The 25,118-nt window shown below is 42.6% G+C and overlaps 2 protein-coding genes across 4 annotated transcripts in view; one reads left to right on the top strand and one right to left on the bottom strand.

The window, feature by feature from the left end:
* On the bottom strand, positions 1–23,623 carry AMDHD1 (amidohydrolase domain containing 1). 2 transcript variants are annotated; one of them, XM_015152469.3, is made up of 9 exons: positions 22,930–23,623; positions 16,669–16,775; positions 14,467–14,531; positions 12,133–12,410; positions 8,164–8,389; positions 6,294–6,418; positions 3,008–3,101; positions 2,277–2,437; positions 1–838 (listed from the first exon to the last, which is right to left on the bottom strand). In XM_015152469.3, the coding sequence occupies exons 1-9, from the start codon at positions 23,064–23,066 to the stop codon at positions 751–753; spliced, it is 1,281 nt and encodes a 426-aa protein (XP_015007955.1). In that variant the 5' UTR covers positions 23,067–23,623; the 3' UTR covers positions 1–750. The 2 variants fall into 2 exon arrangements, with proteins under 2 accessions (XP_015007955.1, XP_077810906.1); XM_077954780.1 differs by lacking the exon at positions 16,669–16,775 and having other exon boundaries at positions 22,930–23,130.
* Positions 23,281–25,118, top strand: part of CCDC38 (coiled-coil domain containing 38) — a 67,680-nt gene continuing 65,842 nt past the window's right edge. The window contains exons 1-2 of one of the 2 annotated variants that reach the window (XM_077954779.1): positions 23,281–23,392; positions 23,735–24,057. The gene's annotated coding sequence lies outside the window, so the exon portion shown is untranslated. Of the gene's footprint in view, positions 23,393–23,567; positions 24,058–25,118 lie in introns of those variants that run through there. The other variant, XM_015152467.3, reaches the window with a different exon arrangement.

The following is a 25,118-nucleotide window of genomic DNA, read 5'->3' as shown; positions in this document are numbered from 1 at the left end:
TAAGAGCGAGAGCAAACATTTATTGAGAGCTGTCAAATGTGTTTTACCCAATTGTAATGTGAAGAATCAACAATTTTTTAAATTTCAAAAAAAAATTACATGATTGTAGTTGGAAAAAATGCATCCATTTCAGGAAGGTCCCTATGCCTGTGTATTAAATGATGTGTCTTGAACGCTGCCGGGAAGCTCTGTTGCTGAGATTGAGAAGACCTTAGAAATGGAAGGACACTCTTCATCAGAGGACATTAATTCATTTGAAAAGCATCTAGAAAATAAACTACTTGGGGAAAGGAAATACCATTTGCTTAACAGAAGGCTATATTTTAGCTTCATTGGGGTGTATCACTTAGATTTCTTTCCATTCCCCAATGTTCACTAAATATAGTTTAAAAACTGAAACGTGAAATACAGACACAAAATGGAAATTTTAAGTCAAGCCTACTTTTCCCCACAAAGGCATTTTTGTGATACCCCATCATATTAATCTACGGAATATTTGTAACTAATATTTGTGAAATAATTGGATGTTTTATGATTTTAATCACAATAGGTTTACCTGTTTATATGTCAAATGCATGTGTTAAATGAAAATAAATCTATCCCTGGGGTTTTTTGAGTGACTTAAAAAGACATTGAAGTACATTTAGGTTTAAGTGATATAATTCTGGTAAATATTAAGGTGTTTTAACTTTTAATATAACTATATTGACTTATTTCATATACTCAAAAAGTCTTCTCTTTTCAAATCTATCATGTTTTATAGATGACTTTTCCTTTAGCTATAACATATTCAATTAATTCATGATGGCCTCCGAACTGGTAAATCAAATGCTCCCATCTAGGAAAAAAAAAAAATTACTGCAATGTGTGCAAGTAAAAATTATTACTTTATCAATAAATGCTGATTTTAAAATGCATTCCCTACACATTTATTTACACCCAGTCAATGGTATTTGGGCTTTCTAAAAAACAGTACATAACTAACTAGTCTATGGTAAATCAAACATTATTTAATAATATCATTTAAGTACTTGATCTTAAAATATTTGCTTCATTAAGTGATACATAAATGTCACCATCAGCATTATATTCAATACAGGGAGTGGTTTCTGATCATGGAGAGAATTTTAAAGCAGGTGTCTCTGGAGGACATGAGGTTCAAGGGCTGCAATGGGTTTGTAAGAGTCAAGTAGCCATAGGATTTACGACTTGTAGATCTGGAACAGTAAGACCCTGATATGGTTTGGCTGCTATGTCCCCACCCAAATCTCATTTTGAATTGTAGCTTCCATCATTCCCACATTGTGGGAGGGACCCGGTGGGAGGTAATTGAATCATGGGGGTAGGTCTTTCCCATGCTGTTCTCATGATAGTGAATAAATCTCACAAGATTTGATGTTTTTATAAATGGGAGTTCCCCTGCACACGCTCTCTTGCCTGCTGCCATTTAAGACATGACATTGCTCCTCCTTTGCTTTCCGCCATGATTGGGAGGCCTCCCCAGTCCTGTAGAACTATGAGTCAATTAAACCTCTTTCCTTTATAAATTACCCAGTCTCGGGTATGTCTTTATTAGTAGTGTGACAACAGACTAATATCGCCCTGGAGGCCCAGGTGGCAACAGACTGTGGGTGGGTGAGTGATAAGCCACCAGGAACAGGAAAACTAAGTTTAAGCTTTTGGGATCCAGTCGGCATGAGAAATCGGAGAGGGAATGAATCAGAACCAGGGTGACAAGCCAGAGTTGGGAGCTAGTTGAAAATCAGAAGCCGAGCAGAAAAACACAAACACATGCCAGAGGGCACAACCCGGCCAAAGTCCAGGTAAACAGAGCAGAAACCTGGAAATCTACAAAAGATACCAGGTAGATGAAGAGATCTTGAAAACTTGATCCGCCCTGTCGTTGAGGGCCTGTCAGTAGATTTGCTCATTGGAAAGGGGTCAACACAGAGGGGACTGGCTAGTGTCTGAGTCCACACAGAGTCTGACACTAATAATTAGTGGAAAAGGGATTTAGGCCTCATCTCTATACTTCAGTGGGCACAATATAAAATATTTCCCTGGCAAAATATTCTTTATTCTTTAGGACATATGGTAAAAGTGTTACATCAAAAATAAACAAAGCCAGAAAGCTCGTTAAAGCAATGAGGATAGATTTAATTTGGGAATAACTGCTGCAATAGAGAAAGAGTCCAGCAGAGATGATTCTTGCCCTAGACTCACTCCCAGTCTATGATGGATCATTCAGGAGCACACTAAGTTGGGAGCACACTCACCGGGATGAATTGATGATAATGAGATCTCCCTGTTTGCCAACTTCCAACGATCCGTGTGTGTGAGACTTTCCCAGTGCATAAGCTGCATTGATGGTGGCAGCAGCCAAGGCTTCAGGCATGGACATTCTCATGTTTACACAGGCCAGATGCATGACCATTGGCTAAGGCAGGAAGAGAAAAGTGTTGGAGGAAAGTGACATATGGCACTGCAATTTAAAACATTTCTCAACACAGCACAACAAATAGAGGCAGTTAAAGGTATAGGAGGAATTGGCTCAATTGCAATGGGAAAAATCGAAGTTTATACATAAAGGTTCTTATACTTTGGAAAAGATTACTTTATTAAAGGGATTGTGTATTTAATATTTATTGACAACTTTTCAAGACCACTTACTGCACACAATGAAGTTCACTTCCACCCTTACTAACTAAGACCTCTTGGAGTTTATGCTATTCTCTGGAGAAAGGAAATGGGTTATTGTAAAACCACAATGTTCAAAGCTGAATCAGAAAATAATGCACGTAGAAGCTTCTCTCCTCTCTCTATGCCTGCAGGCATTTATCTGGGACAGAAAAATCCAATTACACTGCTGTCTACCCCTTTTTTTCTTGTTTCACAGAAAGTATTTTTAGATTTTTAACACTGTTTTAACAGCTAGTGAAATATTTTTAAATTATTTATATGCTTGGTAGATAGTCTACTCAGAAAGGCACATGAAAAAAATAATTACCATTGAAAAGCAATATGCATTGGGATTGAAATCACTTCCCAGAGCAACTATTACTCCTTCATCTAACATCTTCCTGGCTCGAGGTTGTTTCAGTCTAAGGCGAGGAAAAAAATATGTCAGTCTCTAGAATGGGAACTTTTGTAGAATAGCTGTTCAGAACAGAAGAGAACTTGAGACAGTGAACGCCTTCATATTCTGGAAGAAGAAGCAGAAACTCAAGATTAAATAATTAGTGGTAGAGTTACATATATAATTCCAGGACTCCTGATTTTTATCATTCGACTTTTGAAATTAGATACGCCTAACTTTTAATTAATGATTGTTTATCTCATCCATCTTACATATTAAGGCATTCTTGCAAAGGGAGGAAAATATAACTTACAAATGGTTTTGAAATTTAGTAAGCTCTTTTGGTGACTCCCAAATTAAATAATAAGTGAGGTTACACTATGCTTTTTTTTTTTTTTTTTGAGATGGAATCTCGGTCTCTTGCCCAGGCTGGAGTGTAGTGGCATGATCTTGGCTCACTCCAACTTCCGCCTCCTGAGTTCAAGCGATTCTCCTGCCTCAGCCTCCCAAGTAGTTGGGACTACAGGTGCCCGCCACCATGCCTGGCTAATTTTTGTATTTTTAGTAGAAATGGGGTTTCACCATGGTGGCTAGGCTGGTCTCAAACTCCTGACTTCAGGTGATCCACCCATCTTGGCCTCCCAAAGTGCTGGGATTACAGGCATAAGCCACTGTGCCAGGCCACAATATGCTATTTTTATTAGCTCCATTTTGTAATTTCCTATGCATTTCTCTCCCTTACCCCTCTTTTTTGTTGTTTTTTTTGTTTTGTTTTTTGCCTCAAACATCTTTGTAGGTCCTTTAAAATCTTGAAGGCCCAAGAATTTAGTGTGTAAAATGTTTATACTTCTTCCTGAATTAGGCATCTCCTTGACCTCCCTGGTGAAATATTCTTTGTTCTTTAGGACATATCTCAAAAGTGTTACATCAAAAAAAAGCAAAGCCTGAAAGCTTGTTAAAGCAATGAGGACAGATTTAATTTGGGAATAACTGCTGCAATAGAGAAAGAGTCCAGCAGAGATGATTTTTGCCCTAGAATCACTCCCAGTCTATGATCGATCACTTGTAGGACCACTTAAAATGTTTTTCAACAATGTATGAGAGAAGGTGAGTGAAGCAGAGACAGAGTGAGGAAAGGGTACAGCTTCAAATGTCCCTGCAGGTCATTTGAATGTCCCTCCTCCCCTTCCATAAATACTTAGGGGTAAAAGAGAATAAAGTGAGGCTGTAAAAGTATTAAGGGCGCTCCATAAAAACCAAGGTGACTATTTCCTGAATACATTTAAATATTACATGCAAATATACATAAAATACACGATTAAAGCAAGTCCTTAAGTAGCATAAGGCAATGATTACTCTGGAAATGAGAGTCAAGAGAGGGTTCAGGGGAGAGCAGGGGGCCCTGCTGGTCTCTCCTGATGCAGAGATCAGAAAAATACAGAAACGAGAAGCCAGAAACCAGAGGGTGGCCTTCACTTCAACTGCCCTTGTGGTCCTAACAGGAGGCTAAACCTGTCTGTGGCAATGGCAGATGACAGCCTCTGCTGGCACAGGAACAAGGTTCAGACTTTTAATGCTGAATTGCCCTCCAGGACCACAAAGTCTTATGCTTTTGCTCCATGTCAAGAGATTCAAGACCAGTTAAAGAAAGCCTTTTTTTTGAGATGAAGTCTCACTCACTCTGTTGCCCAGGCTGGAGTGCAGTGGTGTGATCTTGGCTCCCTGCAACCTCTCCCTCCTGGGTTCAAGCGATTCTCCTGCCTCAGCCTCCCTAGTAGCTGGGACTACAGGCACGTGCCACCATGCCTGGCTAATTTTTGTATTTTTAGTAGAGATGGAGTTTCACCATGTTGGCCATTCTGGTCTTGAACTCCTGGCCTGAAGTGATCTGTCCACCCTGGCTTCCCAAAAGTATTGGGATTACAGGAGTGAGCCACTGCGCCCAGCCAAAGAAAGCCTTTTTTTCCCAAAAAAAAAAAAAAAATTATTTCTTGGATGGTGGAGATAAATATTGATTGATGACTTAGACTGATGACACTTGAAATGCATAAGACATTGGTCATACCAAGAACAGTTATTGATATTTCCTGATTGTAGTCTACATTGTGTTTACTCTTTAAATTAAGAGAATAGTAATAATAATAAAAATGTATAATATCATAGATGTGCATATAAAATTATAGTAGATTTGAGAAAAGAACTGAAGTATTCCTTTCTTCACCCTTCTAAAAGTTACTCGGAGCCTGGTCTTACCTAACCTCAGCACAATTCATGTCTTGGGCTGGATAATTCTTTGTTTTGGGTAGCTGTTCTGTGCAATGAGGAATGTTTAGCAGCAACCTTGGCCTCTACCCACTAGATGCCAGTAGCATCCTAGTTGTGATAACTAGAGATGTCGCCAGACATTGCCAAGTGTCCCCTGAGGGACAAAATTACCCTGGGGTTGAGAACCACTGTCTTAACTGCAGAATCACTCCCCATGCAAAAGACCACATATCCTAGCTACACAGAAAGCACCTAGTCCTAAGAGAAGATAAACTTCCTCTTGACTGCTGGCCTCCCAGACCACAAACTCGGATATCATATAAGTGAGTGGTACAATGGGAAGGGTCAGAAGACATCGGATCTCATATTAGTTAGAATCAGAGCAACAGTAATAACAGATGAACTAAGTATATTCAATTCATAGGCAGCATACAGCAAAATATCTGGGGAGATTTTACAAAATATATGTCTTCTCTTTCCTCCCACCCCCAGGATTTATGAAGATTTGTGACAATTATGGCACCCACTAACATCCCTTTAGAAAACAGCTCATGCAGATTCTGAATACTGCTAAATATCTTTAACATCTTATGCATATATTTAAAAGTATTGCACCTATTTCATTATTTACTAATTATAAAAATAATGCATAGTAATTATTTTTAATTGGAAAATTCCAAAATCCATGGAAAAAAAAGAAAAAAGAAAAAGAAAGCTCCATCTTCCTCAATAATCCTACCACACAAAGGCAATCTGGGTCTAAGTTCCTTCCTCAGGGAAATTCATTTACGAACATCAGGCCAGGGTTGGCATCTTCATTAACTGAGTTTTCTTCATCTGCATTTTTAAGGGATTTGTAATGGCAATGAAATAATGTCTGGGCACTTTGGACGTCTGTGTCTTTACAGCTTGTACTTGCAGCTCTTGGGTCTTGGGTGAGAAACGACCTTACCTCAGCATGTAGGCTGTGGTGGGCAGAAGGACGGCAGAGCACCTGGCCGTTGCCATGGCAACGATGCCTTCATCACTCACTTCTTCCAGGTGGCTGATTGCCTGCGCTCCCAGTTCAGCCCCAAGCTAAGGAGAATGGGCAGAGAGGGAAAGATTTAACAAACAGCAACAATGAATCGATGAAGTTCCATTAAATTATTTTTTGTTTGTTTGTTTGTTTGTTTTCTGAGACAGAGTCTTGCTCTGTAGCCAGGTTGGGTGCAGTGGCGCGATCTCGGTTCACTGCAACTTCCGCCTCCTGGATTCAAGCGATTCTCCCCCCTAGCCTCCCGAGAAGCTAGGACCACAGGCGCGTGCCACCATGCCCAGCTAATGTTTGTATTTTTAGTAGAGATGGGGTTTCACCATGTTGGCCAGGATGGTCTCGATCTCTTGACCTCGTGATCCAACTGCCTTGGCCTCCCAAAGTGCTAAGATTACAGGCATGAGCCACCAAGCCCGGTGTAAATTGTTTTTCCCATAAAGAGAAACAGCGTTTTATTATTAAGATTTCTTGCCAACCAACTGTTGTAAACCCAATCCCCCAAATGGGTGAAGGGTTTGTAATGGGCATTCATTTGAAAATTAGCTAGTGGGCTACTTCAAAAACTATTCTTAAACACAAATCCTTCAGACATTTTCTGAAACAGAAAATTCTATGGATCAGAGGTGAGAGAAGGGGATCTAGAGCTATTTGGGAGAATTGGGAGGAATTGGTGGTTGGACGAAATGTGGTAGGTGAGGGAGAGGCAGCAGTCAAAATGATATCCAAGATTTTGACTTAAGCAACAGACAGGTGATGGTGTCATTCACTGAAGCAGAAAACGGGACAAGACTTGGAAACAATGCTAAGAGATCAAGCTGGATATAATGCAGTTGAGAGGCGCGCAGGTGGGGTATCTATATCTGTCTTTAAGCTCCAAAGGCAGTTGTTTATTTAGGTCTAAGGCTTTAGAGGAGAGAAGCCTAGACTCAGGACTGCAGGGACTTTGTCTTACCGCTGAATTCTCAATGCCTAGAACAGTGCCTGGCACACAGTATTCATTCAAATATTTGTTGAAAGGATGAATAAGTGAATTAATTTGAGCAAAGATATATGAATTTGAAAATCATCCTGTGGCTATTTTTGGTGTGCTCCACTAAAATGATTTGGATGCTGCCACAGAAAGATCTGAAAAGGTCCAAGTGAAATTAATATACTGTGCCAGTGTGGCTTTGTGTGCTAAGAAAAATACATTAGAAATTTAGTAAAAGAGATCACTGAGGTAATTCTTTTTCTCTTTCCTTTTCTTTTTTTTTTTTTTTTTTGAGATGGAGTCTCGCTCTGTCCCCCAGGCTGGAGTGCAGTGGTGCGACCTTGGCTCACTGCAACTTCTGCCTCCGGGTTCAAGCGATTCTCCTGCCTCAGCCTCCCCGAGTAGCTGGGATTACAGGCGCATGCCACCATGCCTGGCTAATTTTTTGTATTTTTAGTAGATATGGGGTTTCACCGTGTTAGCCAGGCTGGTCTCAATCTCCTGACCTCGTGATCAGCCCACCTCAGCCACCCAAAGTGCTGGGATTACAGGCTCACGTGAGCCACTGTGCCCGGCCAATTCTTTTTCTATTAATACACCAGTGGATGATAATGAAAGTAAATGATCAGCAAAAAAGTAAGTTTTTAATAGAGGTCAGGGTTTTCAAGTCTCAACCAGACCAATCTGTACATTGTTCAAACAAATTTCCCCATTCAGTATCTTTTCAGAGGGCTTTGAAGAAACTAATTAAGTTTCCCATAGCATGAATGTGCAAGAATGAATGTTGATGAGGGGAAAACTAAAAGTCAGCCACACCTCAGCAGCCTTCATTGGGTGGAGTTCATCCCCATGGAAGTTAATCTGTAACCCTATGTCTTTTCCACGTTGAAGAATCCTTCTGGTGGAATCGAGATCAAAGACACCTTCCTCACAAAATACGTCAATATTGTCCACGTGTATTTCCCCATTTCTGCCAAGTTCCTTCAGCTTTGGGAGGTGGTTATTGATGATATCATCAGCAGCTTCAGTAGCAGTTTTTCCTCTGGGGGAAGAAAATGAGATTGACATGGGCAAATATTAAAAACAAAAAACAAAAGGATAGGGTTATCTGGCATTTGAAGAACCTGAGGAGCAGTAGAGGTAAATGACTTCAAGCCTCAGAAAGGTAGAGAAAGACTCAAAGCTATGACTCTGGGCTCTTAACTATTGGGCCATGTTTACATAGTGGAGGTATTGACAAGACTTCTATATGCACTGGCCCTCTACACAGAGACTCAAATAGTTCATCCATTCTGGCAGACCTGTGTTACCTTTGGGGATGCCAGCAAGGCTACCTGGCTGAAAATCTTAATTTGGTTGGGTGCGGTGACTCATGCCTGTAATACCAGCACTTTGGGAGGCCAAGATGGGCAGATAACTTGAGGTCAGGAGTTCGAGACCAGCCTGGCCAAAATGGCAAAAACCCTCTACTAAAAATAGAACAATTATCCGGGCATGGTGGCATGTGCCTGTAATCCCAGTTACTCAGGAGGCTGAGGCAAGAAAATTGCTTGAACCAGGGAGGTGGAGGTTGCAGTGAGCTGAGATCCATCACACCACTGCACTCCAGCCTGGGCGACAGAGCAAGACTCTGTCTCCAAAAGAAAAAAAAAAAAAGGCATAATCTTCCTGTAAAGGACACTCAGAGGTCATCCTGGACACTCCCCCTGATAACCTACCTGTGGTCCCCTTACCTGAGCCCAGTTATCACCCTGCCTTTTTCTTCCTCCACAATGTTTCCTGAAGCACTTGCCTTAGACTTTCTGTCTCACCATCTGGGGACATGCGGAAGGAGGATAGTACGAGGCTCTGAAATTCTCTCTCAAATTGTGGTGGAGTTGGGCATGGTACCTCATGCCTATAATCCCAGCAACTGGGGAGGCTGACGCAAGAGGATTGCTTGAGCCCAGGAGTTTGAGGCTGCAGTGAGCTATGACTGCACCACTGCACTCCAGCATGGGCAACAGAACAAGACTCTGTCTCTAAAAAAAAAATTAATAATAAGAAGAGTAGATAAAATAAAGTTCTGCAGTAGTTATATGTTAGAAAAGCCTGGGCTTTTAGAGTCAGGTAGACACAGAGTTCTACCACATGGTGGTCACATAACTTAGGAGATGCTCTTTAGCTGTTATTTGAGCGCAGGTTTTACCAATGGGAATCAAGATGCAGACCTCAGAGGCTCATTGGCAGATGAAGAAAATTTTTGTGAAACTTTAGCCCTATATTTGGCACACAGAAGGCTCTCACTCAGCAAAACCATTTGGGTAGGTGGGTAGAGGTGGACTATGAGAGACAGACACTTACAGAAGTTATTTCTTTCTTTCTTTCTTTTTTTTTGAGACGGAGTTTCGCTCCTGTTGTGCAGGCTGGAGTGCAATGGCATGATCTCGGCTCACTGCAACTTCCACCTCCCAGGTTCAAGAGATTCTCTTGCCTCGGTCTAGAGTAGCTGGGATTACAAGAATGTGCCACCATGCCCGGTCAATTTTGTATTTTTAGTAGAGATGGGGTTTCTCTGTGTTGGTCAAGCTGGTCTCGAATTTCTGACCTCAGGTGATCCACCTACCTCGGCCGCCCAAAGTGCTGGGATTACAGGCGTGAGCCACCATGCCCAGCCTACCAAGTTATTTTTAATTCTCAAGACAATCATATAGAATAGGGTGGCATTTAGCTCTGTTTCACAGATGGGTAATTCATGTTCAGAAAAGTTAAGTCATGACCTCAAAATCACCCAGCTGGAAGTAGCCAAGCTGGATTCAAACCCAGGTCTGGCATCTTCAAACTGAGACTTTTCCACCATGCCACACTATTTTCTACTGAAAAAGAAAGCAGACTGTTATACACTTTATATTCTGTTTGAAAAAAAATCTACTGTTTTCTATAGAGAATGTCTCAAGAGTCTCAGTGAAATTTTAAGCTTTAATAATTTCAGAAATATAAATGCTAAAAACTTATAATAAAGATCATTGGAAATATTAAATATTTATGTTTCTTTTCCACGTAACTAGTTTTGTGAATTTTGAAAAATAAATTTTAATGTTACTTTTTTAGTTCCTCTGATCGAAGATGATAATTAACATGAAGGGTTAATTTTTATTAACATTAAATATTTATATTTTTCCATTACACAGTGACTATAGCTAATAGCAATGTATTGTTTTCTTAAAAATTGTTAAAAAATAGATTTTAAGTGTTCTCACCACAAAAAGTGGTAAATATGAGGTAATGCATATATTAATTAGCTTGATTTAGTCATTTCACAATGTATACATATTTTAAAACAACATACTCTACACAATAATATATTATTTGTCAATTAAAAAAGACATTTTTTTTGAGCACTCTGTCGCCCAGGCTGGAGTATAGTGCCACAATCTCCACTCACTGCAACCTCCGCCTCCCCGGCTCAAGCGATTCTTGTGCCTCAGCCTCCTGAGTAGCTGGGATTACAGGGATGGGCCACCACGCCTGGCTAATTTTTGTATTTTTAGTAGAGATGGGGTTTCAGCATGTTGGCCAGGCTGGTCTCAAACTCCTGAGCTCAAGTGATCCACCTGCCTTGGCCTCCCATAGTGCTGGGATTATAGGTGTGAGCCACTGCACCTGGCCTAAAAAATAAATTTATTTTCCAAAGTTTCCAAAATCAGATAAATGTAAAAGAAATTTAAACAATTAGATTTTTTTTTTTTTTTTTTTTTTTTTTTTTTTTTTTCCTGAGACGGAGTCTCGCTCTGTCGCCCAGGCTGGAGTGCAGTGGCGGGACCTCAGCTCACTGCAAGCTCTGCCTCCCGGGTTTATGCCATTCTCCTGCCTCAGCCTCCCGAGTAGCTGGGACTACAGGCGCCCGCCACCTCGCCCGGCTAGTTTTTTGTATTTTTTAGTAGAAACGGGGTTTCACCGTGTTAGCCAGGATGGTCTTGATCTCCTGACCTAGTGATCCGCCCATCTTGGCCTCCCAAAGTGCTGGGATTACAGGCTTGAGCCACCGCACCGGCAAACAATTAGATTTTTAAACAATGATTGTAAATCTGTAGTATTGTATTTATATATCTAAGTTATTAGTGCTTAAGACCGCACTAAGACTTTGGAGGCACCTTATGCATGTTCAAGTCCTGGGTTTCTTTTAGATAGTTCAATTGGCTGTTGGAACCATGAGCCTTCCTATTTAGAAATTTCAGGACCCAAAGGAACTCTGGACAAGTAAAATGCAAGTGCAGAAAGGAACAGAGTTCTCTACGGTAAGGCCATGTAGGAGGAACTTTTAGATAAAGGGGAAGGCTAAAAATCATTTACAACAACAAAACAAAAATGTTTGCTGTTAAGAAAGCAAACAGATGAACAAAAACGAACCCCTTTGAGTCACCTAGACCACGAGGTTTGAACTACCTCCTAAAGAGTGTTACTATTAATTTCTAAAGTGCTTTTAGAAATGCTAATTAATTATCATGGGAAATTATTCAAATTAATATGTGTAATTTTAAAAGACCTACAAGGGGCCATTTCTTTTTCTTAACCCAAAGAGCTTGAAACAGCTTTTCTATCATAATTAAAGGACTAGCAGACTGATGAGGCCAAGGGATCGCCTTCCTAAAACCGAGTCTGCGGGATAAGTGGCCATTAGAATCAGGTCTTTCCAAAGACTTCTACCCATCTCCCTGCAAGAGCTAAAGTGCTAATGCACCTCCACCCCCGGGGCTCATTTTCAATGCTCTGAGTGAAAACCCGGTCCCCACTGGCTAAGATTACTTAGGCACTGAATGAGCCCCGCAGTATGTAGCCGAGATGCCGATGTCCAGCTCCCGCCGGGCGCGCTCAATCACGCGCAGCATCTTGAGCTCGGTCTCCAGGTCGAGGCCATATCCGCTCTTGCACTCCACCAGCGTGGTGCCAGCCCTCTTCATGCACTGGAGACGCTGCTGAAAGGAGCGGAACAGCTCCTCCTCTGAGGCTTGGCGCGTGCGCTCCACGGTGAAGTGGATCCCTCCTCCGGCCTGGTGAATTTCCATGTAGGTGGCCCCTGCCAACTGAACACACGCCTCACCTTTAGGCCGGCAAATGCGAGGAAGTTGCAGGGAGGTCTGAAGAATCTACCTCCAGGGGCAATATTATGTAAAGACTAAGAAGCCATATGGCACGGGCACCAATCCATCGGATTAGAAAAGTGCTGGGATACACAGTCCTGGAAGGCCCTAGTCTGCCAGACACTGGATTGTGGGGAGCTCCAAAGGGGTCCGGGGAAGACGCTGGAGTGGTAGAGATGGGAGATGTGGTGAGTGGCCTGTTGGGATCTCAGAGCAGTGGCAATTAAAAACTGGCACAGGCCGGGCACGGTGGCTCACACTTGTAATCCCAGCACTTTGGGAGGCCGAGGTGGGTAGATCAGAGGTCAGGAGTTCAAGACCAGCCTGACCAACGTGGTGAAACCCCGTCTCTACTAAAAATACAAAAATTAGCTGAGTGTGGTGGTGAGCACCTGTAGCCCCAGCTACTCGGGAGGCTGAGACAGGAGAATCGCTTGAACCCGGAAGGTGGAGGTTGCAGGGAGTGGAGTTCGGGTCACTGCACTCCAGCCTGGGTGACAGAGCGAGACCCTGTCTCAAAAAAACAAAACAAAACAAAAACAAAACAAACAACAACAACAAAAATAACCTGGCACAGGAGTATTGCAATATTTTAACAAGTCAATCAGCCCACAATGTGTACTTGCTAAGTATCAGCCCTCCCTCCATCCCTCAGCTTGTTTGAGAAAACAAAGCTTAGGCAATTCAGGAGTTGCAGGGAACCCCATTGCAATTATTCAGATCTCCACTAAAGCGGCCCCGGGAAGTCTCCTTGTCTCAATATTTGGCCATCAGAGTTTGGAGCTTGACCTTTGTCACTCAAAGAGGCTCTTTCTGGGGTCCCACTGGGCTCCAGTTGCTCTGGGCAGCAAGGAGTATGGTGCAGAGAAAGGATGCAGGCCTGGGGTCTCCTGGCCAGAGTTTTCATCTGTGTTCTGCCATCCTCCATCTGGTGGCCCTAGTCAACATTCTTCCCTTCTCTAGACCCGGCTGTCTCTATCTGCACAATGAGAGGACTGGACTGTAAATCTCTTTCTCCATCTGTACAATGAGGATTGGACTGCTTTTGGCTCTGAAATTCTGTGATTTAACAAAACAGTCTTTTTTTTTGAGACGGAGTCTCGCTGTGTCTCCCAGGCTGGAGTGCAGTGGCGTGATCTTGGCTCACTGCAAGCTCCGCCTCCCGGGTTCACGCCATTCTCCCGCCTCAGCCTCCCAAGTAGCTGGGACTACAGGCGCCCGCCACCACGCCCGGCTAGTTTTTTTTTGTATTTTTAGTAGAGACGGGGTTTCACCATGTTAGCCAGGATAGTCTCGATCTCCTGACCTCGTGATCCACCCGCCTCGGCCTCCCAAAGTGCTGGGATTACAGGCTTGAGCCACCGCGCCTGGCCAACAAAACAGTCTTAAAAACAGCTCTAGTTTGTTGAAGAAGTACATGATATCTGAAGAAAAGAATTTTTTTTTTTTCTTTTCCTGAAATAAGCCAGTTTAGCTGCCAGGAGGCACATTTTTTTTTTTTCTTTCTTTTTTTAAAACACATGTGAAAATTGCTCCAACCAGGGATTTAGAAGTTGGCTACAGCTGATATATGACTAACACAGATTACATTTTGTGATTCTTAATAAGTCTCAGTTTTCTGAAAAAGAGAAAAATATAAGACATTTTATTTTTGTGATTAGTAACATATTTTTCCAAGCTTTACTCCAATGAATGGCGATTTTCAAACTATTCCTTGGAGCCCTTTCAAAGGCTACTAGAGATAGTGATTTGGAAGGGGAATGTGTGGAAGGAAAGAGAGGGAGACATTAGTGGGCAGGAAGAGCCCTGTGTATAATACAATGATATGGGGCAGATATAAATAAGTTTTGTTGTCATTTGTTTCCCATGCCCGAGCAAGTAAAAATATCCATTAAAAATATGTTGACATATGTTGCAAAGCTTGATAGCCTGCTAACTCTTCAGCAAAAGACTTCATATTTGTGCTTTATTTTGATTTGCCATGATTTGTTGCAGTTACCTTCATTGCAAATTCGTGAACTCTTTCACCAGCCCATACTGGATGTGTGTGCGCATCCACCAAACCTGTAATCAATAAATCAAGTTATCTTACAATTAAGAAATAGAGAACACTTAGACAGCAGGCAAACAGCAGCACTACACCCTGCTGCTCTGGGGAAAGCGTGATGGTAGCCATCCATTTTGAAGGAACATGAAAGGAAGAATTTGTCTGTCTGGTTCCCCTGACAGAGAGAAAAGAAGACCGCCCTGTTGTGTGGCTGGTCTAGAAAAGCTTTAATGAAGGAGGGGATGCAACACGATGAAAATATCCCTTACAGAAATACAGCTCCTTTTGCTCAGTAAGTCCATGCTCACCAAATAAGCTTTCGTTTTATTTTATTTTATTATTTATTTATGTATTTATTTATTTTTGAGAAAGGTTCTCACTCTCACCCAGGCTGGAGTGCAGTGGCACACTCATGGCTCCCTACAGCCTTGACCTCCCAGGCTCAAGCAGTCCTCCCACCTCAGCCTCCCTAGTAGCTGGGACTATAGACGTGCACCACCACACAGGCCAATATTTACCATGTTGCCTACGCTGGTCTTGAACTCCTGGTCTCAAACGATCTGCCCGCCTCAGCCTCCAATGATCGACCTGACTTGGCCTCCCAAAGTGCTGGGATTACAAGCATCAGCCACTACACCTGGCCCAAATAAACTTTGAAATCAGGTTGTCAAGCCCCCTAGTTAAGCAAAACCATGAACCTTATCACAAGGAATAATCTGGATATGAAAACATAATACTACAATCCCCTCCCCCTGCAACTCTGAGAAGGGAAAATATGAAATCAGAAAGATGAATCTATCTTCAAGAAAGAAATGTATTTTAATTAAGGAGAAACTGTAAAGCAATCACTTGAAACTGTTGTTTATCCAGGTACAGTTCAGCAAAGTGTTTCTTTCCAAAATATTTTAGATATCTTATGGATTAAATGACTCATTATTGGCTCTGATTGGACTAAAATCAAAAGCCCCTACTCAGATTGTTTTCTGCTATATACCTCTTTTTCGTAACATTTCACCCTGACTTTGTCTCCTGACCCTCAAGAATCATAAGGAAGGCCAGGCGTGGTGGTTCATGCCTATAATACCAGCACTTTGGGAGACTGAGATCAGCAGATCACTTGAGGTTAGGAGTTCGAGACCAGCCTGACCAACATGGTGAAACCTTGTTGCTACTAAAAATACAAAAATTAGCCAGGCATAGTGGTGCATGCCTGGAATCCAGCTACTTAGGAGACTGAGGCACAAGAATTGCTTGAATCTGGGAGGTGGAGGTTGCAGTTAGCCAAGATCACGCCACTGCACTCCAGCGTTGGTAACACAATGAGACTCTGTCTCAAAATAAACAAACAAATGAAAACCCATCAGATAGAAGCTCTGTCAGATGTGTACAATAAACATCTAAAAGCATAAAAATTTTATATAAAAATAAGATATAAATATGAAGCCCTTTTGTTTCTGTAGAACTCAAAGTTTGTGAAACTTGTTTTGGATGATTACATGAAGTCATACAACATAGTTAATGTAGGAGATGATGGTTAATAAACTGATTCTGTTGTCAATCATTAAAGATACAAGTGAACTGCAGTGAAAGCTCTAGCACTTTTTTTTTCTTCTTCTGCCCAGAGCTGGATCCTTTGTTTCACACCCTATTCAAATTTAGAGTATTTCTGGTAGTAGAGACAGCAGCTGCCTTGTTAGCCTCTCCTATGCCATTGGAACTACTCCTATGAAACTATGAAACTGCTCCTATGGATTAATAAAGTTCTTTTGACTGTTTTTGAACCTAAACACAACACAGCTGGTTTCTATTCAGCATGCGAGTGGGAAGAAGTGGAGTCTAATGAATGGGCTTGATTCCTAGGTTGCCTTTTTCCTGTTTAGGAACCTTGGGTAACATATTTCACCCTTAGCCTTCAATTTTCTAAACTGTAAAGTATAGATAATGATACCTCCCACACAGGGAAGTTATAAGGATTCAAGGTGAAACCATGTTTGAAAGCAGCTAGACAATCAATAATAGAAATTCAATACATGGAACCATGATTTTTAAAATATTATTTTGAGACTTTAAAATAAGCTGTTACTCTTCCTCTTTACATTTCAGGAGCTACTGTTAAAGCTACTTGTAGACCTTTACTGAAAAAGAGGTAAATACCTGGTAGAATACATTTCCCAGAGCAGTCAATTATTTCTTCAAAAGTTTCTCCAGAAAACTGTCTTCGAATAACATCAGCAGGACCAATAGCTTTTATAAACCCATCTCTGAAGAAAAATCAAGAAGTAGTTACTAAATTTGGAGAAATCTTGTTAGAAATCTGATGAGTGACTTAAAATATGATTTCAGATCCTTTGGTGTTAATTAGTCAACATTTACTGTGTTTCTATTTTGAACCTGAGTCTTTGGAAAAGCATCTCTAGCCATGTTCAAGACAACCATAAAAGACCCAGATTGGCCAACGCCATCTTCAGCAAAATGAACAAAACTGGAGGAATCACATTACCTGACTTCAAATTATACTACAGAGCTATAGTAACCAAAACAGCATGGTACTGGCATAAAACACAGACACATAGACCAATGGAACAGAATAGAGAACCCAGAAATAAGTTCATACATCTACAGTGAACTCATTTTCAGCAAAAATGCCAAGAATATACATCGGGGGAAAGACAGTCTCTTCAATAAATGGTGCTAGGGAACTGGCTATCCATATGCAAAAGAATGAAATAAAATCTAAATGGGTTAAATCTAAGACTTTAAACTATGAAACTACTCAAAGAAGACATTGGGAAAACTCTCCAGGACATTGGTTCAGGCAACAATTTCTTGAGGGATACCCCACAAGAACAGGCAACCAAGCCAAAAATGGACAAATGGGATCACATCAAGTTAAAAGGCTTCTTTCTGTACAGCAAAGAAAATAATCAACAATGTGAAGAGACAACCCACAGAATGGGAGAAAATAATTTGCAAACTATCCAATTGACAAGGGATTAATAACCAGAATATATAAGGAGCTCAAACAGCTCAATAGGAAAAAAACCTAATAATCTGATTAAGAAATTGACAAAAGATCTGAATAGACATTTTTCAAAAGAAGAGATACAAATGGTAAACAGGTATAAGAAAAGGTGCTCAACATCAATGATCATCAGAGAAATGCAAACAAAACCACAATGAGAGATCATTTTACCCCAGTTAAAATGGCTTTTATCCAAAAGACAGGCAATAACAAATGCTGGCGAGCATGTGGAGAAAGAGGAACCTTCGTACACTGTTGGAAATGTAAATTAGTACAGCTACTATGGAGAACAGTATGAAAGCTCCTCAAAAACTAAAAATAGAGCTACCATATGATCCAGCAATCCCACTGGTAGGTCTATATGCGAAAGAAAGGAAGTCAGTATATTAAAGAGCTATCTGCATCCCATATTAATTGCAGCACTATTCACAATAGCCAAGATTTGGAAGTACGCTAAGTGCCCACCCACAGATGAATGGATAAAGAAAATGTAGTACATATGCACAATGGAGTACTATTCAGCCATAAAAAAAGAGTGAGATTCTGTCATTTGCAACAACATGGATAGAACTGGAGGATACTATGTTAAGTGAAATAAGCCAGGCACAGAAAGGAAACTTGGCATACTCTCATTCATTTGTGGGAGCTAAAAATGAAAACAATTGAGCTCATGGAGACAGAGAGTAAAATGATGGTTACCAGAGGCTGGGAAGAATATAAGGGGAGAAGAGAAAAATGAGGATTGTTAGTTGCTAGAAAAATATGGTTAGATACAGTGAATAAGACCTAGTATTTGACATCACAAAAGGGTGGATACAATCAGCAATAATATGTTGCACATGTTAGAAAAACTGAGGGAGTATGACTGGAATGTTTGTGAAACCAAGAAATGATGAATGCTTGAGATGATGGAAACCCCATTTGCCCTGATATAATTATTACACATTGTATGGCTGTTTTAAAATAACTCATGTACCCCATATATATATACCTACTATGTACCATGAAAATTTACAATTAAAAAAACTTTAAACATCAAACATACGTAGCAGACAATTGCCATTTGTTCCCCAAGATCAGTGTTCTCTTTTTTTTACACTAGTAAAGCCCTAAATTTTAGCTGGACACATGACGACCCAAAATCTAGACTACATTTCTCCGTCTCCCGCTAGCCAGGTGTGGCTAACGAGACTAAGGTCTAGTTAGTAGGATTGTCTTCTCTTCCTATTCTTACTGGCTGGAACGCAGACACCATAACTAGAGATGGGGTGGCCATCTTGGGTCATGGAGTGAGTGTAAGAAAGTGGGCCATGGATGGGAGAGCAAGGCAGCAGGGCCCTGGCTCCTGAGGACCCCATGGAATACTGCAATCAACTAGCCCTGCATTTCCTATGTCTGGATTTTCACATAGGAGAGAAATATATTTCCATCTTGTTTCAGCCAATGTTAATTTAGGTCTTGGTCACTTACAGCAAATTCGTGTTTCCAACATGGAGAATCAGGGCTATTAACCTGAGAGCTGGAATGTGTTGTGAAAAGCAGTTAGGATAAGGGATTCAGAACTGGGGCAGAAGTGGTTGGGGTAACCTAACAAAATGTAAGAGTGGAGGAGCAGAAGAAACCGGATGGAAAGAGAAGATGTTACGATAGGAAAAGAAATAACGATTATGGGGGCATGGAGAGGATAAACTTAGGGTGGAATAAGAAATTAAGTCTTGAAATAGAATTTAGTATCCTGATTAATACAATTCTTCATCACTAACAGCTTTTATCTGGCCCAGTTACATAATCTACCCAGTGTGCAGTGAATCTGGTGGTGGAAAGGACCAGCAGGACTAGAAATTGACCCTTAAATGGGAAAGAACAAAGATAATGCTCTTATGCAAAGAGTTGATGACTGACGCTGCTTTAAGAGAGGTTGTTTTAACAAAGTCAGACCTAAGAAATAAATCTCTAACATTCTCCTTCTGTGCAGGAGGGGAATTTCAAGGGCACTGGATCCTCTTCCTGACCCCACTAATCCCATGCTTATCTACCTTTCAACAGTGTGGTTCTCTCATTCATTGGTGGAGTCCTACCTATGTTTTTTTTTTTTTTTTTTTTGAGACGGAGTCTCGCTGTGTCGCCCAGGCTGGAGTACAGTGGCCGGATCTCAGCTCACCGCAAGCCCCACCTCCCGGGTTTACGCCATTCTCCTGCCTCAGCCTCCCGAGTAGCTGGGACTACAGGCGCCCGCCACCTCGCCCGGCTATTTTTTTGTATTTTTTAGTAGAGACGGGGTTTCACCGTGTTAGCCAGGATGGTCTCGATCTCCTGACCTCGTGATCCGCCCGTCTCGGCCTCCCAAAGTGCTGGGATTACAGGCTTGAGCCACCGCGCCCGGCCTATCTATGTTTGAATAAAGGTTTATGTCCTTTGTTGAAGACATAATGAGGACAGTTATTGAAGGAAACTAACAAAAAGCATTCCCCCAAAAGTGTTTTTTTAAGGTAGCCATTAAAATTATAAAGATACGTATTACTGACAGTTTGTGCTTCTTTTCCACAACTGGGAGCTTCTTCAAGATTAACTACAGCCTACAAACACACACACACACACACACACACACACACACACACACACACACACACACAGAATGAGAGAGAGAGAGAGAGAGAGAGAGAGAGAACTTAATTTAAGAATGAGATACCTTTAGAGACCTAAATGAATGAATACAATGGTGGTATCTACACCCTGTGGCGGACAATCACTGAGATATTTATTTTTAGGAAGCGGGAGTTTCTGGTGACTCTCAAACCATATTCTTTTCCAGGACTCATTTTATATATCTATAGCTTATAGGGGATTGACTATTAGTTGATCTCACTGAGATTCATTCTAATCAGGACACACCATGGTATATATATACTTGTTGAAAAAAAAAATAACACACAGTTAAAATCCATCCATTTCTGGGCTTTGAAATGGAACTTTCTTCCACTTCTCTGTGCTTTTAATCAGTACTCCTCCCCCTACACACACTCACACTCACAGCCTGTGTTCTTCTTGTCTACCAAAAGAAAAGCTGGATCAAGTTGTCTTTGAACACACAGGTTCTGCATAAGGGAAGTGATGTGACAATTTAAGACAATCACCTAAATAATTCACCCTGAAAGCACTTTTACCTTAAAATATTCAGATAATGAAGGTGGGAGATATACGTCAAAGCACCACGAATCACCAGATAATTATTCCAATTCTATACTTGATTTTTGTACCAACTTGATATATAAGACAGTGATGATAGTAAGTGAAAATAAAAACAGCAACATCCTGTACTGAGCTAATCATATTTGAATGGCAAAGTTCTTGATATTCTTATAAATTTATTTCAATGTAATAAATCCAACAAACTCTGAGAACAACGTAGCAGACTGGAATGAAAAAGCCCCACCTGCCAGACCACACATCAATTCCTTTCTTTTGCTTTCCCTACATTTTGTGGTTTTGATGTGAACATAGAACATGTCTTGGAACCCGAGATTTCATGTTGGTGCATTAGTGTAATTTTAGTTATTTATTTATTTTTGAGACGGAGTCTCACTCTGTCCCCTAGGCTGGAGTGCAGTGGTGCAATCTTGGCTTACTGCAACCTCCGCCTCCCGGTTCAAACGGTTCTCCTGCCTCAGCCTCCGGAGTGGCTGGGACTACAGACGTGCACCGCCACGCCCAGCTACTGTTTGTATTTTTAGTAGAGACCGGCTTTCACCATGCTGGCCAGGCTGGTCTCACGCTCCCGACCTCAGGTGATCCACCTGCCTCGGCCTCCCAAAGTGCTGGGATTACAGGCATGAGTCACTGCACTCGGCCTCATTGATGTAATTTTTATAAGATACTCCAGTCCCAACCCAGGTAGATATTTTTCAACTTTCTAAGCAAAATTTTAAATAATATTTTTATAGTAAATTGGGAATATTTTCATCCCTTTATTAATTAAAAATAAACCAATCAGTCTGGGCGTGGTGGCTCATGCCTGTAATCCCAGCACTGGGAGGCCAAACCAGGTGGATGGCTTGGGCCCAGGAGTTCGAGACCAGCCTGGGCAACATGGCGAGACACTGTCTCTACAAAGAATACAAAAATTAGCCTTGCCTGGTGGCCCGCGCCTGTAGTCCCAGCTACTCGGGAAGCTGAGCTGGGAGGATGGCTTGAGCCTGGGAGGTGGAGGTTGCAGTTGAGCCTTGGAGGTGGAGCCGAGATCAAGCCACTGCTCTCCAACCTGGGCGACAGAGCTAGAACCTGTCTCAAAAAATATATATATATGTATATATAGGCTGGGCGCAGTGGCTCATGCCTGTAATCCCAGCACTTTGGGAGGTTGAGGCGGGTAAATCATTTGAGGTCAAGAGTTAGAGACCAGTTTGGCAACATCGTGAGACCCTCTCCCTACTAAAAGTACAAAAATTAGCCGGTCATGGTGGTGCGGCTGCTGTAATTCCAGCTACTCAGGAGGCTGAGCCAGGAGAATCGCTTGAACCCAGGAGACGGAGGTTGCAGTGAGCTGAGATTGCGCCGCTGCACTCCAGTTTGGGCGACACAGTGAAAATAAATAAATAAATAAAATTAAACCAACCCACAGTACCTCAAAAGCTGGACTCTTGCACAATCCTAAACTGCCTCAGATAAGCCGTGGTCAGTTTGTGAGACTCATTCATGGTGTGCAACTGTGGCTCCGTAGGGCCCTTTAGATTTGAATTCTCATCCAACTTCCCTTGCTACCCTAAGTCGCCCTCAAACTTTGTTCTTTTATTCAGATCTGGCAGGAAGTTCAGAAGAGTAAGAGAAATATCTTGTTTTCTGATAGCCAAATCTTGATTTATTATCACTCAGGGCCATTATCGTCTACATGTTCTCTGTGTTTCTAAAGCTTTAGTGTACGAGACCAGGGGGATGTGAAACGTACTTTTGAAAAATTCAGGTCTCAGAACTCCAGCCCCAGTGATGCTGATTCTAAAATTCTAGGGATAGGGAGTTGGGGACGCAGGTGGAATCAGAAATCTGGCGTAAGAATAAAATAACCACAGGCCACCCTGACAAAGATGGTCTCCTGGCCTCACTTTAAGAAGCACTGGGGAGGACCTCAACCCCTTCTGATGGTTGGACAGTGATATTTTACCAGCAGAGGCAGGACCCCAATGCGTTCCAATGGGATGTTCCTCTCTGAGCTCTTTAAACGGAATGACAACCCCAAGCAGCAGAGCGTGTTAGCAACAGGTGCCCCAAAGGCTGGCTTGCCCATGTGTCTCTGTGCAGGGACGCTTTCACGGCGTTGTTTCCCTTCAGAGCGCACAGTGAGAGGAAGAGAGGCCAGCTCCGCCCGTGGCGGCCCCCACCCTACGCGCCCGGCCACTTACTTGCCCACCACCAGGCTGGCGCCCTCCAGCACCGCCAGGCTGCGCAGCGCATCCCGCGCCAGGAAGCGCTCACCGCGAGAGCACACCAGCACCACTTGCTGCGCGTTCTCCAGCAGGAGGCTGTGGCCGCCTGCCATGTCCCCGTGCGCCGAGGGTCTCCGGGAGGCCACCGGGCTCCGGCCACTGGCAGGACTCAGTGGAGGACGAAAAACCGCAGCCTGCGCCGCCCGGTGCCGGGAGGGTGGGGCGGGGGCGGGCGCTCGCAGCCGCTGCCCTTTGCTCGCCTCCCTCAACCACAGCAACCGGGGCGGTAAGCATTGCAAGAATGCCAATGAGTAGTAAACCTGATGAGGAATCCTCTCTTTTTTGGTCGTCTTGTCCCGTCCTGAGTAAACGAGATGGAGACTAGTGTCCCTACTTTTCAGATAAGGAAACTGAAGTTTGGTCACCCCGAGAGAGCAAAGTGAGCTGTGTCTATCACGTGGTTATGTGGAAGCGGGTCAAGGGGTGGTGGGGTGAGGGCGCCCAGAGTGTTCGGGAGTGAGGGACGGGAACCTGGGGTACAGCCCCGGAAGGGGGGCAATAGGGGAAACCTCTGCCCAGGGGGTTGGGGTGGGAGCCTGGAGATAGCGCTCCGGGAGAGGGCAGAGTAGGGGAAAGCTGTGCCCAGGGGCAGGGACCGGAGCTTGAAGGTAGAATCCCGGGAGAGGACAGAGTGGGGGAAACCTCTGCCTAGGGTGCTGGGACGCGAGCCTGGAGGCAGAGCCCCGGGAGGGTACTGAGTGGAGGAAACATCTGCCCACAGGTTCTGAGGCGGGAGCCCGGGACTCGGAGGGCCGCGAGCCAAGGGAACCTGGGGGTGGGGAGGAGGGAGATTCGGTAGGGGAGGTGCTCCTGGGTCCGCGCGGGTGCCGCCACCCTGAGGTGGCGGGTGCCGCGCACTTATCCGTTGGCCAGCTCCGTTCCGGGATCCGCTACCAGACGGTCCCTGACATAACGCGGAACCGGGCTGAGGGAGGCTAGAGCCGAGACTGGAGGATCGATTGGCACCTCCGCCCACATTTCCCACAACGCCTTTCCGAAGGATAGGTTGGAAAGGCTCCTGGATCCAAACTCAAACTCGTTGAGGTAAAACAGGTTTCAGCTCAGTGTCCGCCCCTCCGGATGCCCCCTCCCACCCCTCAGCAGTGTCTGGTGGGGTCTACAAGCAACTTGCGACCAAAATTGGAGACAGAATCAAGTTTATGGAAGATGGTCTGTGATTCTCAGCCTTGTCGCTTCCTGCTACCAATTGCTGTGGAAACACTGCCAGGCACAGGCTTTTGTTTTGAGTCCTTAATTACTTAATTTCGTTTATACACGTTTATTACAACCTCTGTGTTAAGTCTTGTGGAACATACAAAGACAGGAAAGGCGCTTTTCCTGCCCAGCAAACTTTACCATAAAAATGATACATGTGGACACAAATAATATACTATAAAAGCAGACTGAGCCTGCAAAACCACAAAATATAAAAATTAATTTCGTGTCATTAAAAGCACCTAGAACAGAAAGCAAAAACTCCTTTAGATGACCACAATAAATAGGAATATAATTTAGCTTCATATTATGGCCTATAAAAGAGAGATCAGTTAGGAAATAGAGAGGAAAGATAAAAATTGGAAAATATACAGACAATGTGAGTGAAAGAGACCCTAAAGGTGGGTAGGGGAGGGGGCATCAGAAGATTATTCACAGCTCATAAATACAATCACAAACAGGCTGTGTGTGTGTGTGTGTGTGTGTGTGCGTGCGCATAGCTTTTAAAAAGTTTATACATATATATTTCTATGTCTTTAAAAAGAGAAGTAGAAATAGTGGGGAATAGAAACACATAAAGTCACTAATTCACAGAAAAATATTACAATTTTATGTTATAAAATTTCTACTGAAGACTTTAATCAGTTACATTTTGCAATTTTAGGCATATTTGCAGAACTATGCAATTATAGGTATAAAGGATGGGTTAAAACTATAGAAAAATAGAAAGGGTTCAATAAACTTGTCTTAGTCTCGGTTCTGTTTCCTATGAGCTGTTTGACCTTGGGGAATTTATTTACAGTAATTTCTTGAAGCCTCCGTTTTCTCATCCTTATCACAGGGAGAGCTATTTCTACTTTATGGGCTTGTCTGAGTTTTAATTAAAATAA

The sequence above is a fragment of the Macaca mulatta genome, chromosome 11 (genome assembly GCF_049350105.2).
Source record: "Macaca mulatta isolate MMU2019108-1 chromosome 11, T2T-MMU8v2.0, whole genome shotgun sequence".
Taxonomy (NCBI): domain Eukaryota; kingdom Metazoa; phylum Chordata; class Mammalia; order Primates; family Cercopithecidae; genus Macaca; species Macaca mulatta.
The sequence above is the reverse complement of the archived record's forward strand: the minus strand, read 5'-3'. Positions and strand labels throughout refer to the sequence as shown.